The 15,031-nt window shown below is 37.8% G+C and overlaps 1 protein-coding gene across 1 annotated transcript; it reads left to right on the plus strand.

Moving 5' to 3' along the window:
* The first annotated feature begins 2,450 nt into the window (after positions 1–2,450).
* LOC134669643 (uncharacterized) lies at positions 2,451–14,391 on the plus strand. Its single transcript, XM_063527313.1, has 6 exons — positions 2,451–2,941; positions 3,251–3,557; positions 5,558–5,654; positions 6,488–6,598; positions 8,472–8,633; positions 14,282–14,391. The coding sequence occupies exons 1-6, from the start codon at positions 2,488–2,490 to the stop codon at positions 14,345–14,347; spliced, it is 1,197 nt and encodes a 398-aa protein (XP_063383383.1). The 5' UTR covers positions 2,451–2,487; the 3' UTR covers positions 14,348–14,391.
* Positions 14,392–15,031: the final 640 nt, after the last annotated feature.

Here is a 15,031-nt window from a genome sequence, read left to right on the forward strand (position 1 = left end):
TGCTAATTGTCTGAATAAGGCGCTTTAATACAACTGTTACTTAACTCTCTTCTCTGTTGCTATAAAAGCCTATTAAAAGCAATCAAATAACCATTTGGCAACAATGCTGCTGTAACAGCGCGCTTATATCATAATTCGGGTAATGGGGTTCAAACCGCTGTTATAGGTGCTGAAGTGTATTTACAGGTTGTATTCAGCTTAGAGTACTTTTAAAGAGTTTTGAACTACATTAACAGCACAAGTCAGCCATGTTGACGTTTCAATATAGTCCGGTGGTCAACTGCATGAAACCCTACCTGACAAAAAAATAGAATAATCCTACTCTGTAGGGGTAGCTGGCTTTTAGTAGCATCAACTGTTCTTGGTCGGCCGCGGCTTAATTTGGAAAATATTGCGCTAGTGGCAAAATAGTGGCACAAAAATTCATAAAAAAAACCCCATCGTATAATAGAATGAAACTTGCATGGTAGGATAGCTGCCTTTGAGGACAGCAAAACAAAACTGGTCAGCTATATCCTGTGTTGGCAGGTTCTTGTGTCCGACCGAATTTGTGGTACCACGTGACAGCTACAATTTACCTCATCGAAAAATAGAATAAAAACAACTGATTGTAATACCTACATTAAATTTGTTGACATATGTCTTGGTCGGCCTCACCTTAGCCTGACAGCGTTTTCAGTCCGTCCGCATTAAAAAAAAGTCAATGGCAGCTATCCTACCATACAAGTGACATTCTATTTTTCGATGAGGTAAATTGTAGCTCACTTGGTACCACAAATTCGGTCGGACACAGGAACCTGCCAACACAGGATGTAGCTGACCACTTTTGTTTTTTTGATGAATATTTGTACCACTTTTTTGCCATTTGCGCAAAATTTGCCAAGTTAAGCCACGGCCGACCAAGAGCAGTTGAAGCTGCTAAAAGTCAGCTACCCCTACAGAGTAGGATTTTTCAATTTTTTATCAGGTAGGGTTTCATGCAGTCGGCCATCGGACTATAAATCCATAAACATGGCGACATCATGTGCTATAAGTGTAGCAGTAAACGCAGTTACTCGACTTATAGTCGAATTAATGAGATATAACAGAAACTAGATCGTGTAAGCAAATTTTTACTTATTTTTATTAATATTTTTTTATTGAAATTTAAGAAAATAGGCGGCCCATGAATATATATGAACCAGTGCCTTTGGTTTTATCAATAAAGTATTTTTCGCGCTGGGTTTTACTGTATTACGTGTACTTACAGACAGTAAAAACTTATGTACACAATCACGGTAAAAATAAATGTCATGGATGACAGCAGCAAAAAATACTTAAGTACCTTTTTGTTTTATTAGACACGTGAAGACGATTAGGCCTCAAACTTAATATATAGTAAGAAAAAAGCTAAATGTGTTAAGGAATTACGCCTGATTGAAGGTAGGTATTATTAAATAACAAACAAGGTGTCATTTTTGCGCTATTAGCTATATGGTTTGAAAAACTTTAACACTTATTGTGTCATTTCGACCACTTAGTGTGGGTAAAACTTTTCTACAAATGACTTCGACTATGAAACCTCAATGCTATTTCATAAAACATGTTTTAACTGGTTCTGTTCTGTGAATAAATATATTAGGTGTTTTTTGTTACGCAACTCAGAGCAATTGCGTGACAAAAATTTCTTGGTGGCTGATCTACTAGATTACCCAGTTTTAGAAATTCTTATTCCAGTAATGGCCACCTTATTTTTGTCACTTTTGTCAAATCAAATTAAGATTGAAGGTGTCAACTAGTAAGGCTGTGACAAGCTTTGGTATATTTTATTTAAGGTAGCGTAAATTAAACTAAGACTAAGAATGTTATGTACCTATGTTAACCTTGTGGGAGCCCGAATTATGCCATCTTTCGCCCCTGCGTCACTCATACTTACCTATAAACCTATAACGAAATCTGCTTTGGCTAAAAACTATTAACATATCAATAACAGATACAATAAAATGGGGTGAGTTGGGTGAAATTTTACTTTCGAACCTCGATAAAATTTTATTTTGAAAATCCCTTCTCACCCCCCTCTCAAACCTTCTCTCCCCATTCATAACCCAACTCTCCCCGCGAAACCTACTCACCCCGTTTTACGGTATTCAAAGACTTTCAAACAGGAGATACTTCCCGCTTCCACTAAATTACATAAAATGCCTAAAGTTAATTTATTAAACTACAAAGGTAATAAATACCTAATGATTGTAGCTCTTTTCCATAAATATACACTTTAATGTTATAATGGTAAATATTGTATATTAATACCTATGCTTTAAGGATCTCTGGAAGAAAAACCAATATCACCATTGAATTTACTTAAGTACCTAGTACTAAGTATGCTATTATTATACAACTTCATAATCGCTCAAAATTAAGCCAATTTACACCTACAGCTGTTGGTTTACTTATTCATTCTCCTTTGAAAGAGAAAGCTTGTGCCTTGAAAGAATCTGACCAGTAAAAATGAAAAACTATTACATTTTGAAAGACTTATGCAGAAAAATTTACTTAGCAGGAGCGGGCGATTTTTGGTTTGAGGAGGGCGAAATAAGCAAAGGCAAAAGTTTGCGATACCAACTTCTATGCATTCTGTTATTTTCTATTTATATTTCTATGACTGTCTTAGAAATGATTGGGGTGTTCTTTGGCGATATGCCTGATGACGAAAGGAGCGATTGTACAACGTTCGCTGTGAGCCATACTATAGTTCTGGGCAAGATGTTTTCAGTCATCTATAATAGGAAACGCGTCAAGGAATTGAACAGGAAATTGGTAGAGATTTGCAAAGACCATGAAGATGAACATCGACTGGCTGAGAATTATAAAATTATAAAAATTAACGTGACAGCATACGCGGTGTCTGTTTATGGTTCATTTGTTTTCTTTCTTTATGAAGGCATTCGGAAGATGATGACAGGTATATAGTTTAATTTAAGTATAGGTGCTAAGGCTACTTGCTGGTTCTTCAAACTAAGTACCTACACTTAGTTTGAAGAACCAGCGCTAACCGTAGTTTAGTAGTACTTGGTACGAGCTGGAGATGTACTTGATTCCCGCCAGACGGCCCGGATGGACACCTTTGTACGTATATCCCTAGTTATGACCTAAGGAAAACTATTTTTGTATTTTGCTGGCTTTATGTTGATCTTTGTGATAGCAGTGCGTTTGGTTAATTTAGAGTTATTATGGGACTAAGTAGGTATCTACTCATAATGTGTTTTTCCAGGATCCCACTTTATAACAATTGTGACATATTGGCCATATTACGAAGATAATTCGGCCATTGCTATTACATTCAGATTCTTTACAACAGGAGTATTGGTCGTTATGATGGCCACTATGATATGCATTGACTCCTTCGCTATGGTCACTCTGATCATGTACAAGTATAAATTTATCACGTTGAGATATTATTTGGAAGGTTTAAGGGAACAGTTTGACATAAATAACTATGCTGGAAATGAGGAATATGCTACAGATCAACTGCACTCTGGATTGATTGAAGGAATCAAGATGCATAGCAATCTTATAAGGTACCTACTTATATACTTGCTTATTTATTTATCTTTATAATAGTAAGCTCGTGACTTACGTACCTATGACAAGAACCAAAAACATTTACCAGTTGCTTTTCGGCGAAGGAATCTTCTTAAGAGCCAACAGGAGTGGTCATTTCTCCATATAAACGTACTCGACTTTTTCCTCCGTGGGTTTTGATGCTAGAGCAATGATTTTTAAGGTTCCGTACCTCAAAAGGAAAAAAAAACGGAACTCTTATAGGATCACTCGTGCGTCTGTCTGTCTGTCCGTCTGTCACAGCCTTCCGACATGGCTGAAATTATTGGAAATGCCAATCCGATATCGAATGTCGGAATCCACTATGAGAAAGGCTATAATATCGGATCGGACAGTGTGCAAACGCTCCTATTCGTAACTATTCGTAAGATTTGTATTGTATTGTATTTAAAATTTTATCATATACCATAGATATATCATGGTGTACAAACATGTCGTCGGTGCGAATAAAAAAATCGCTGTGTTTTTTTTTTACGATTTTTTGATTTTGGCATATTTTAATTCCTTTTTAAATCTCCTGTCGACCCACATAAATATTTTTGATATATCTTTATTAGTTTGGAAATAAAAATTCCGCTATGTGAACACGGAACAACATTTCTACAAAAAAATAACAGGACAGAAACAAAAAACCGGGCAAGTGCGAGTCGGACTCGCGCACGAAGGGTTCCGTACCATAAAGCAAAAAAAAAAGGAAAAAAATGCAAAAAGAAAACGGTCACCCATCCAAGTACTGACCACGCCCGACGTTGCTTAACTTTGGTCAAAAATCACGTTTGCTGTATGGGAGCCCCACTTAAATCTTTATTTTATTATGTTTTTAGTATTTGTTGTTATAGCGGCAACAGAAATACATCATCTGTGAAAATTTCAACTGTCTAGCTATCACGGTTCGTGAGATACAGCCTGGTGACAGACGGACGGACGGACGGACGGACGGACGGACGGACGGACGGACGGACGGACGGACGGACGGACGGACGGACAGCGAAGTCTTAGTAATAGGGTCCCGTTTTACCCTTTGGGTACGGAACCCTAAAAAATAGCTATGTGACTTTTGTACATAACGATATTAAATGCCGTGTTTTCCGTCGAGGGTGATGGCGATAATGTTGCACATGGCGATTTATTGTAGAATGGATTACCCGACATAGACCCTAAAATCCGGTATGTATCATATATCGTACTATGTTACTTTGCCAACAAATCGCTAAGTATGTGTACAAACTTCGAACATGACAATTTTAATGAACCAAATTTAAGTTGCTATGTAGCAAAATTGGTTAAAATAATAATATTGTAAAAAATTACAAAAAAAACTGTTTATATTCTTCATGAGTACCATGTAAAAATCATTGATCTATTAAAAAAAACAGGAAAATAAACAGTTATTTTTGTCTCCTGAAAAGTAGCTTAAAAATACATGCAATTTTTTTATTCGCACCGACGATATACGACGATTGTATTGTTCAAAGACACAATACTTGTGCCGAGTATTGGGGCGCATTTACTACTTAAGTTTATAAACAAAGTTTTTTTTGGTTCACCCTAGTTTGCTATGATAATATTATATGATTTATATGTGATATGTGTTTTGTTAATTTTATAATAATGGTGTGTCTTTTAATTTTTCTTTTTCATAATGTGTTCTTTTTTATAATTTAGCGCTGTTGTAACAGATCATGGCCCCGACGGAAGATCAGCGCTAGAGCCAGGCTAAGCGCCTGCTGAGTCGGGACCATTTCGTGACCATTAAAGTGACATTCCATTTCCAACTGCAGCTGCAATACTGTTCATTTTCTATGGAAATTGACAATGACAGCGACGCGTTTCCATAGTAAAATGAACAGTATTGCAGCTGCAGTTGGAAATGGAATGTCACTCTTATGTTGTGTTACTTAATTGTTGTTTTATTTTGTTGTCACGATTAAACGCTCTCTATTCTCTATATGGTAAGGTTATCAAAAGACATCGACCGGTGCGTCGGCGCGGTTCTGGCGCTCCAAGTGTGCCTGAGCTCGGGCTCCGCCGTCTCATTGCTTCTGCAGTTGGCCGTAAGTTTATTTTACTAAGGCGGTTGGAAAGAACATAATTAATTGGTAAATCTATAGATACTTACCTCCAATTCTACAGTATGTGTCTGACCATGGGGCTTTAATTCCAGGGCTTGATTTTACTCGCTAAACTGAGTTACTTTTACTATGGGACCAACCCTAAAATCGAGAATTTTTTTTGGCTATTCCATAGAAAACGTCGACATCTGATCAGCCAAAATGTATGAAAAAGTAAAAAATTTCTTCGGGCCTTCGGGGTTCGTGCCATAATAATAAGTATTAGCGAGTAGAATCGAGCCCTGAATTTAAAGCCCCATGGTCAGTAACAGCCTGTATAAGAAATTCCGGTAAATATGTGCACGGAAAACCGATAAAATAACTAAGATGAAATTGCCAGTGTTTGACGTCTTATTGACAGTCCGCTTGTCAATCTCTATTGCATGCCGTGGTTGATGGTGCGAAGCATGGGACAGTGTCAAGCACTGGGACATTTATATACATGAATAAGGCATTCTTGTAGTAATATAGTAACTGTTTATGACAGAATTTACCTACTAGCGCAACTGCGATTTCAGAGAACCAGCTCAGTTATGGGCTTAAATAAATATCATGCAAGCTTAAGCTAAATTGCATGCGCTTAGTGATGCGCCGCTGGGAATATCTCTTTGGGAATTCTTAATCTGGGAATTTTCCCATAAGATAAACTAGTAGGAATATATGATTTTCTCATTAATTATCCCTAAGGTGCAACACGCACCGGTCTGTAATCGTGTTCACGATAAATCATTTATTTAACCGGTTTATTGAAACGATGTATAATTGCTTTTTTTCAGCTTTCAAAGAACATAACTGTAGGCGCCCAATTGAAAATAATATTGTTTGTGGGAGCATTATACTTTCTACTCGCTCTTTTCCTTTGCAATGCTGGTGAAATAACGTATCAGGTAAGTTTTAATCTGTATTTTCGATACCAAACGCTTGCTATCGGGGAAACATTGCCTAAATGAATGACCTTTTTTTAAACGTATTATTTTTAGGGTTCCGTACCTCAAAAGGAAAAAACGGAACCCTTATAGGATCACTCGTGCGTCTGTCTGTCCGTCCGTCTGTCACAGCCAATTTGCTCCGAAACTACTGGACCAATTAAGTTGAAATTTGGTACACATATGTAAGTCTGTGACCCAAAGACGAATATGTAACGTCAACAAATGAATTTTAAACATAAGGGCTACTTTTGGGGGGTAAAAGATAAAATTTAAAAACAAAGTTTTGCAAACTATGTCGTGTTACATATCAAACGAAAGAGCTCATTGTGAGAATCTCAAATATATTTTTTTTTATAAATTTACAACAAAAAATTTAGAAGTTATTCAAGAAATAATACAAAAAATGACCATTCCCCCCCCTCTATCTCCGAAACTACAGGGTCTAAAATTCTGAAAAAATTACTCATAATAGTCCTTTACCTAACGATGACAGGAAAACCTGTTAGAAATCTACAGTCAAGCGTGAGTCGGATTTAAGAACAAAAATGCGGTTTAGGTTTTTTAGGGACACAGCCGCAATGGTTTAAGTGAAACGTGATGTAGACAGCTATTTGCGAAGGCCCTAGGCCGATATCCGCATAAGGCCGAAGGCCCGAAGCGTCCCGAAGAGGCGTGCCATTCCGACTCACGCTTGAAGCTAACTTCAAGCATGAGTCGGAATGACGACAAAAAATGCGACTATAGTTAGACCGTAAAAAGTCTGCAGCGATTTTGATAGCCCACGCAGTGCAAGTGTCATATTAAACGTCAAACTTCTATGAAATTATGATTAATAACACTTACACTGCGTGGGCTATCATATCCGCTGCAGACTTTTATTGGTGTGACTATAGGCTGTATCTGGCACACAGCCGCATTGGTACAAGTGTAGTACTGATTGATTAGGTTACTATTGTTACGTGTTTTAAAAAGCACTAAACAGGGTGGCCAAAAATTAACTAAGTGTATTCCCGTTGCCAACGTGCAACCCCGAAATTGCGAGGAAAAATTTGGCTGGTCCGTTTTCTACGGGAGGATACATTTGTTTTCGCGATTTCGGGGTTGGGGTCCCATAGTAAAAGTTGTAAAGCTCAGTATAATCCGAAAACCTCCCCGGCTACGGGAATGCACTTATTTTTTGGCCACCCTGTAGGTATTATCTCTCTTCGGCCTTTTAAAACACTTGCGGAAGTTGTAGGAAGCGTGACTCGTCGGACGCTCCGAGCTATCAGCCCTAGGCGGAGCTCGGTCTTCAGTCTTCGCATTTGGACACCTTGTACTACTGTTCGGCATTTAATCTTCCTATCTAAGCTACTTTGCATAGTTGCAGATATAATATAAGCCACCACGCCAGAAAACTTCATGTTACATCTGGTTTTTGATTGACCCATTCGGGTTTTTCAAGACGTTACACTCACGTCACGTTTGATGTACAAAAAAAATTGTTGAAAATTGTGTGATGTACGGAACCCTTGAAACGCGAGTCCGAACTCGCACTTGACCAGTTTTTTTTAATGAAATTGGAATATTTATTTGATAAGTACTTATTTTAATTTCATGCATAAAAGTTACATTGGGATTTATACTGTACATGAATATCAAAACAAACCACAATTTGTGCAACAAGTTTCGTCAATAACACCTATAAATTAACGCCCATCTTTACCCTGCATCAAGCCCGGCCCGAAAGTTCCCATTATGCTGGCAGCATTCCCACGCTGTATGGCGATGGAAACTTGTTGGACCAGCCAATACCCAGAGAGGGGAAGTTAAATAATTCAAATGTTCTCAGGCATCTCTTCTATCTGACTCGATCTTCAACTGTGGCTGGCACGCTAGCTCCATGCGACGCGATATACGCCGACTCGTGTTGTTTTCGTGCGCGGCGGCGCAGCGACCAATTGTTATGAAGGCCTTCAATATGCTAGAGCTCACTTATGGAACATTTATACAGGTCAGTTCTTTAGCTAAATTAGTCATAGAGACCGATGGAATGACATCTTTCAGTCAGTCAATTAAGGTTCAAATTTGATCGACTCTCAACAAGTGACTGTAAATAAAAAATGGAGACATTATTTACTCGGACGATCATTTTATCTCGTAACAGATCAAAAATCAGTAGCTTATATGCTACAAGGACATGCCAGTAAAATAAAGAATGATAAAATTCAGAGATGGAGAATAGAACTTTCAAATTATACTTTTGATATCAAATATCGTCCAGGAAGTCAAAACACTGTAGCAGACGCTCTGTCAAGGCAAGTTTGCTGCGCGGCGTCAACCGATGACCGTCTAAAGGAATTACATCAATCACTTTGTCATCCTGGTGTGGCTCGGCTAACACACTGGATTAGATCTAAAAATTTACCATTTAGCTGTGATGATGTAAAGAGAGTCGTATCATCATGCCCTACATGTGCGGAAATCAAACCCAGATTCAGCAAATCCGCCGGGACTTTAATAAAAGCTACCGCTCCTTTCGAGAGATTATCTATGGACTTCAAAGGGCCAATACCATCAGCAACGCGAAACAAGTATATTTTGACAATCATAGACGAATACTCCAGATTTCCTTTTGCGTATGCTTGCTCAGACATGAGCACGGAAACCGTCACAAAACACCTCACCGAACTATTTTCTGTATTTGGATACCCGGCAACTATTCATACGGACCAAGGGACTTCTTTTATGTCCACTGAAATGAAAGACTTTTTACACTCTAAGGGCGTGTCCACAAGCAGATCCTCACCTTACAATCCTCAAGGAAATGGACAGGTCGAACGCCTGAATGGCACTCTATGGCAAACAATTCGCCTTGCTTTAAAAACCAAAAACTTGCCTATCACCATGTGGGAGACTGTGATGACACAAGCGTTACATAGCATTCGATCTTTACTTTGCACCTCGACTAATAAGACACCGCACGAGAGAATGTTTAACCACTGTCGACGATCTTCGTGGGGGCAATCTATGCCAGCATGGCTACAGCCCGGAAAAGTCCTCCTCAAAAAATTCATTCGTGCAAGCAAGTACGACCCCCTGGTAGAAGAAGTTGATTTAATAGAAGCAAATCCCAGCTATAGTTCAGTGAGATTATCAAACGGCAAAGAGATGCTGGTTTCTAATCGTCACCTCGCTCCCAGGGGTGCAGTGCCACTAACGGAGTCTAACACTAACACAAATGATCCTACTCCCATACACGGTGTAGAGAATGAAGCAAATCATGATTTTGAATTCCATGGAAATGAAATACTTGCAGATCCAATTGCTGGGCCCTCTGACCCCGCGACTGAAACAACTCCAACTGTCGGAGCTCCAGACGTGACTACAGAGCCAACTCCTAGCCCTTTTATTCCGAACGAGCCACGTCGTTCGGCTCGAGCTCGACGACCCCCTTCCCATCTGTCGGACTACGTTCAGGACTAAGGAGGGAAGAATGTCATGAATTTGAAGTTGTCATTGAATATTTTCCTATCGTTTTGTTTTAGCGTAATAAAGCCTAAGATTCAGGTTTATTATTTATTCTCATTAATCTCGTACCATGTCAGTGACATAATTAAGTATTACGATGTGACGCGACCTACGCCTACTAGTGCCGTTTTCGTACGCGGCGGCGGCGCAGCGACCAATTGGCCTGATGACAGTAACAAAGAATCATGGAAATAATAGTTTAAAAGAAACATATATGTTAATATGGTTCTAAAAAACGGTCCAATCTCAGTATAAACATTAGGATTATTAATTATATTCAATAAAATAAAAGTGCAAAATTCTCCAATCAGTTATTTTGACTGAAACGCCAATCAGAAGCGACATAAAGGTGACATGCCATTTCCAACTGCAGCTGCAATACTGTTCATTTTACTATGAAAATTGACAGTGACAGCGACGCGTTTCCATAGTAAAATGAACAGTATTGCAGCTGCAGTTGGAAATGGAATGTCACTTTTAGGATCATCAATATATGACGTATTTCTTAGAGCAGCATAGACAACCTCATTGACCGTAATCCATACATCCTCACCAAAGAGTTTGGAGGTTCAAAAAATGTTATTTCGCCGCTAAACATTTATTACGTCCAGAAAATATTATTGCACGATGTAAAGTTTATTTGTTATTTAATAAATAAAATGCTAAATAATATGATATTTAACCAAAAAACTTTTTTAATTATTCGGCTGAATGGAACTATCATTGCCATGTTGTCTGTCGTAACCAGAAAAAATGAAAAATGAAAAAGTAAAACCGGCGCTTGGTGATTTTCACTCAGAATTTGCACGTATCTAAATAATCCATCTTAAATTGCAACCGTGTGAGAGTTTTTGTATAAAATGAGTTATTGTGATTATGTACGAGGGACGTCTGAAAACTTCTAAGCCTAAGATACAAAAACACAATTTTCAAAGGTAAATCACTGTTTATTTTTCGATATAATCTCCTCCCAAATCAATGCACTTTTTACATTTTTTATATAGTGCTTTTAGCCCATTAAAAAAATATTCTTTATTTTGCCCTTCAAAATGCTCCTCTACGGCCGCCTTCATCTCTTCGTCACTAGTAAATCGCTTTCCCCTCAACTCTTTCTTCAAATTATTGAATAGAAAATAGTCGCTAGGGGCTAGGTCGGGGCTGTACGGTGGGTGGTCGATTTCGTCAAAGCCAACTTCCTTCAAAGCACGCCTCGCAACATGAGCGGTGTGGACGGGTGCGTTGTCTTGCAAAAACAAAATTCCTTTCCTTAGTTTACCTCTCCTTTTTTCAACTATTGCTTGTCGTACCTGTCTTACAAGATCTGCATAATAAAGTGCATTTATTGTGGAACCCTTTTCTAAATAATCGATTAAAAGAATACCATCACAGTCCCAAAACACCGTAGCCATTAACTTAGAGGCCGACTTTTGCACTTTAAATTTCTTCGGCGGCCGTTCCCCCTTCTCAATCCACTGCATTGATTCGGACTTACACTCCGGGTCATACTGTCTGATCCATGTTTCATCGACAGTTACTATTCGGGAACAAACTTCGTCTATATTATCTTCGCACAAGTCTAAAAACGCCTGGGAAGTTTCAACACGACGTTCTTTATCGAAGGCAGTAAGCATTTTCGGCACCCAACGAGCACTAACTTTACTCATGTGCAAATGTTCGTGTAAAATTTCTCCGACTCGTTCTTTACTTATACCTAGGACCTCAGCTATTTGCCAAACCTTAATTCTTCTATCTTCCAATACCAACTTTTTGACTTTGGCTACGTTTTCTTCGGTCACTACCAATATTGGCCGCCCTGAGCGGGGGTCGTCTTCGATGGATTCCCGCCCGAGTTTAAATAAGCGACTCCACTTTTTGACTGTGGCATAAGAAGGCCCAGAAGCACCGTAAATAATAGCCATTTCCTCAAAAATACACTGCGGTGATTTTTCACTTTTTGTAAGGAACTTAATTACAGCACGATGCTCAATTTTCGTAATATTCGCTGGTAATTCACACATTATGTAGTTTCTAGTTGAATATCTCGAAACAGAATAATAAAAATCTGACATATTGTTTTCTTAATAATTTATTTTTAAATGGCCTTTCTAGCGGCCAGTATCATAAACACATATACAACCTCGAAATACCTTAGGCTTATAAGTTTTCAGATACTGGAGTCAGTTATGTAACGCTGCCATACATGACCCAAAAATTTTTTATTAAGCTATGAGCTTCATCACATCTGATATTTGAGTAATTCTAAGCATTTCTAGCCTGAAGTGGGGGGGAGGGTGGGGTACAAAGACGGCCGCCATCCGTCATCTTTAAAAAAAAATCTACTCTGATCCTGGTGGGTACTAGGGCAAGTTTGGTATCATTTTCGTATAAACCAAAGACGTAGAATTCATTGCTGATATTTGTTTTTTCAATTTCATAGTAATTTTACAAGAAAAACGTAAAAAGGTGAAAAACTTGGTTGGAGATTTTTGCTACGCGGAGCCGAAACTACAAAAGATAGAAAGTTGAAATTTGCACACTAGATTACATTTATAAAGTGTACAAGAGATAAGAAGCGATTTTGAGAAATTCAACCCCTAAGGGGGTTAAAAAGGGGATGAAAGTTTGTATGGGGTTCAAGTTTTATTTTAAGCTAGGAATTTGAAACTTCGTAAAACGATATATTATTAAAATACAAGAAAACTAATTTCAGCGTTTTTGAAAATTCATCCCCTAAGGTGGTGAAAAAGGAGTTGAAAGTTTGTATGGATATCAAAAAAATTTTCGAACGCGGGACTTGAATCTTTGTATTTGGGGATATTATTAAAAGACAGGAAAAGTAATTTCAGCGTTTTGTAAAATTCATCCCCTAACAGGGTTAAAAAGGGGTTGAAAGTTTGAATCCATTACAAATCCGAGTAGACACACATTTCTTATTGCCTCCCAGGCTTGAAATGCTTAGAATTACTCAAGGAACATATGTGATGAAGCTCATAGCTTAATAAAAAATTTTTGGGTCAACTTTATAACTGCTTCCGCTAAGACGTCCCTCGTAATGTATTTATCATTCCTAATCATGGTGCTGAATTTACAATATCATTCGGATTTAAGGGAAAATTCGTAACTGTAAGTATGTAAACAATGTCTATCACCCTTCCACCAACTAATTAATGACGTCACAAATGGCTTGCGAGGCGTTTTCGCGCGAGGTTTAAATTATATATAACAAAAATCAATTATTTATGTTAAATCTTATGAGTATAGCTGAAATATTGTGTTTTTCGGAACCGGTACAAGTGTACCGACAATAATAAAAGGGATTTCAAAATTTGTCATCAGGCCAATTGTCATGAAAGCCTTCAATATGCTGGACTGGAACTTACTTATGACACTTTTATACTAGTTAATTAGCGAAATTAGTTTGTGATTGACTTTGGAAACTGGAATGACAACTTTGAAGCAGTCATTTTCATTTAAGGTTAAAATTTGATTGACTCGACCACCTACGAGTGACATATTTCGTCGCGACGCATGACTCGTGCTATTCGGAAAGAGAATAGTCGTAGAATGTATTGGATTCCATACATTTAATTCCATACTTTTCTCTTTCCGCACAGACTCTATCAGCGACCAATCGTCCTGAAGACCTTTAATATGCTGCAACTCATCTACAGCATTCTAAATTTTTATACAGGTCAGGTGTGTTTGGAAAAAAAACTTGGAATTTAACGAATGTCCCTCAATAAATAATATGCGACATTTGTTAGTCCTACTATATGGCAGCCGTATCGTATCAGCTTGAGCTGTAAAAAACTCATTGCTACCCATGTAACTCGCTGTATTCTCGGGCAAAGTATTCAAATTTAAGCCTGTTTTCGAATGGCTTGGTTTTCGCATAGCTACGTAATGCGTGGTAACACAAATGTGTAGGTAGTGAATATAATCAGGCGTTACTTTGCGGTAATCCATATTAATTAAAACCAAAAATATTACTTTGCTAATCCGCGAAAAGCAAAGTAATATTCAAAGTAAGTAAAGCAAAGTATATTTCGCTTTTCGTGGATTAGTAAAGTAATATATATTCTAGGTTTTAATAAAATGTGTAGGTATCTAATGTATTTTTCTACATTACAGGTGGTACGAGGCACATATTCGGTGTTCGCCCTAATTTACGCGCAAAACGAGTCAACGACCGAATAAATAGAACCTTTCAATCACACCCCAGCCACTTAACTTCGCGCTTAGAGTGAGTAGGTGTTTGAGGTACGTTGAGGTAAGATTGAATGGTTTTTTTCATGGGGGGTTAGATAAAAAGCCGCTAGGATTGCTTCGTTATATGGGCGGCTTTTCATTTTAGCCCTCATGAAAAAAACCATTCAATCTTACCCCAACTCACTTAAACTTTTAAAAACTTGCTCGCCCGATCTGTCACATATTCATTATTAGTTTATAAGCAAGTTAATAAGAAATACAGTATGTATCAAAACGAAAGGCCATATTATAAGCATTATAAGTATTAGTATTTTATCATAATTTTGTAGGTTTATGTTATTATGTTTATATATAATATTTGACTTCTCGGTTACATTTCTCTTTATAAATTATGTATCTCCTGCACCAACATTTGTCTCTGTTTGACCCAATGGTTGACTGGTAGAGAATGCCTTTAGGCATTAAGTCCGCCATTTGTACATTTTTCCTGTGCTTGTGCAATAAAGTTTAAATAAATAAATAAATAAATAAATAAAGGCAAATAAAGAGACCCATTAATGTTTCGTACCGTCCGCGTTTTCGGGGTTGGTCCCATAGTGAAAGTTGCTCAGTATGACCTAATTATTAACATTAATGGGTCTCTTTCTTTGCCTTTCGTTCTGATACATACTG

Source organism: Cydia fagiglandana, chromosome 12 (assembly GCF_963556715.1).
Source record: "Cydia fagiglandana chromosome 12, ilCydFagi1.1, whole genome shotgun sequence".
NCBI classification, from domain to species: Eukaryota; Metazoa; Arthropoda; class Insecta; order Lepidoptera; family Tortricidae; genus Cydia; species Cydia fagiglandana.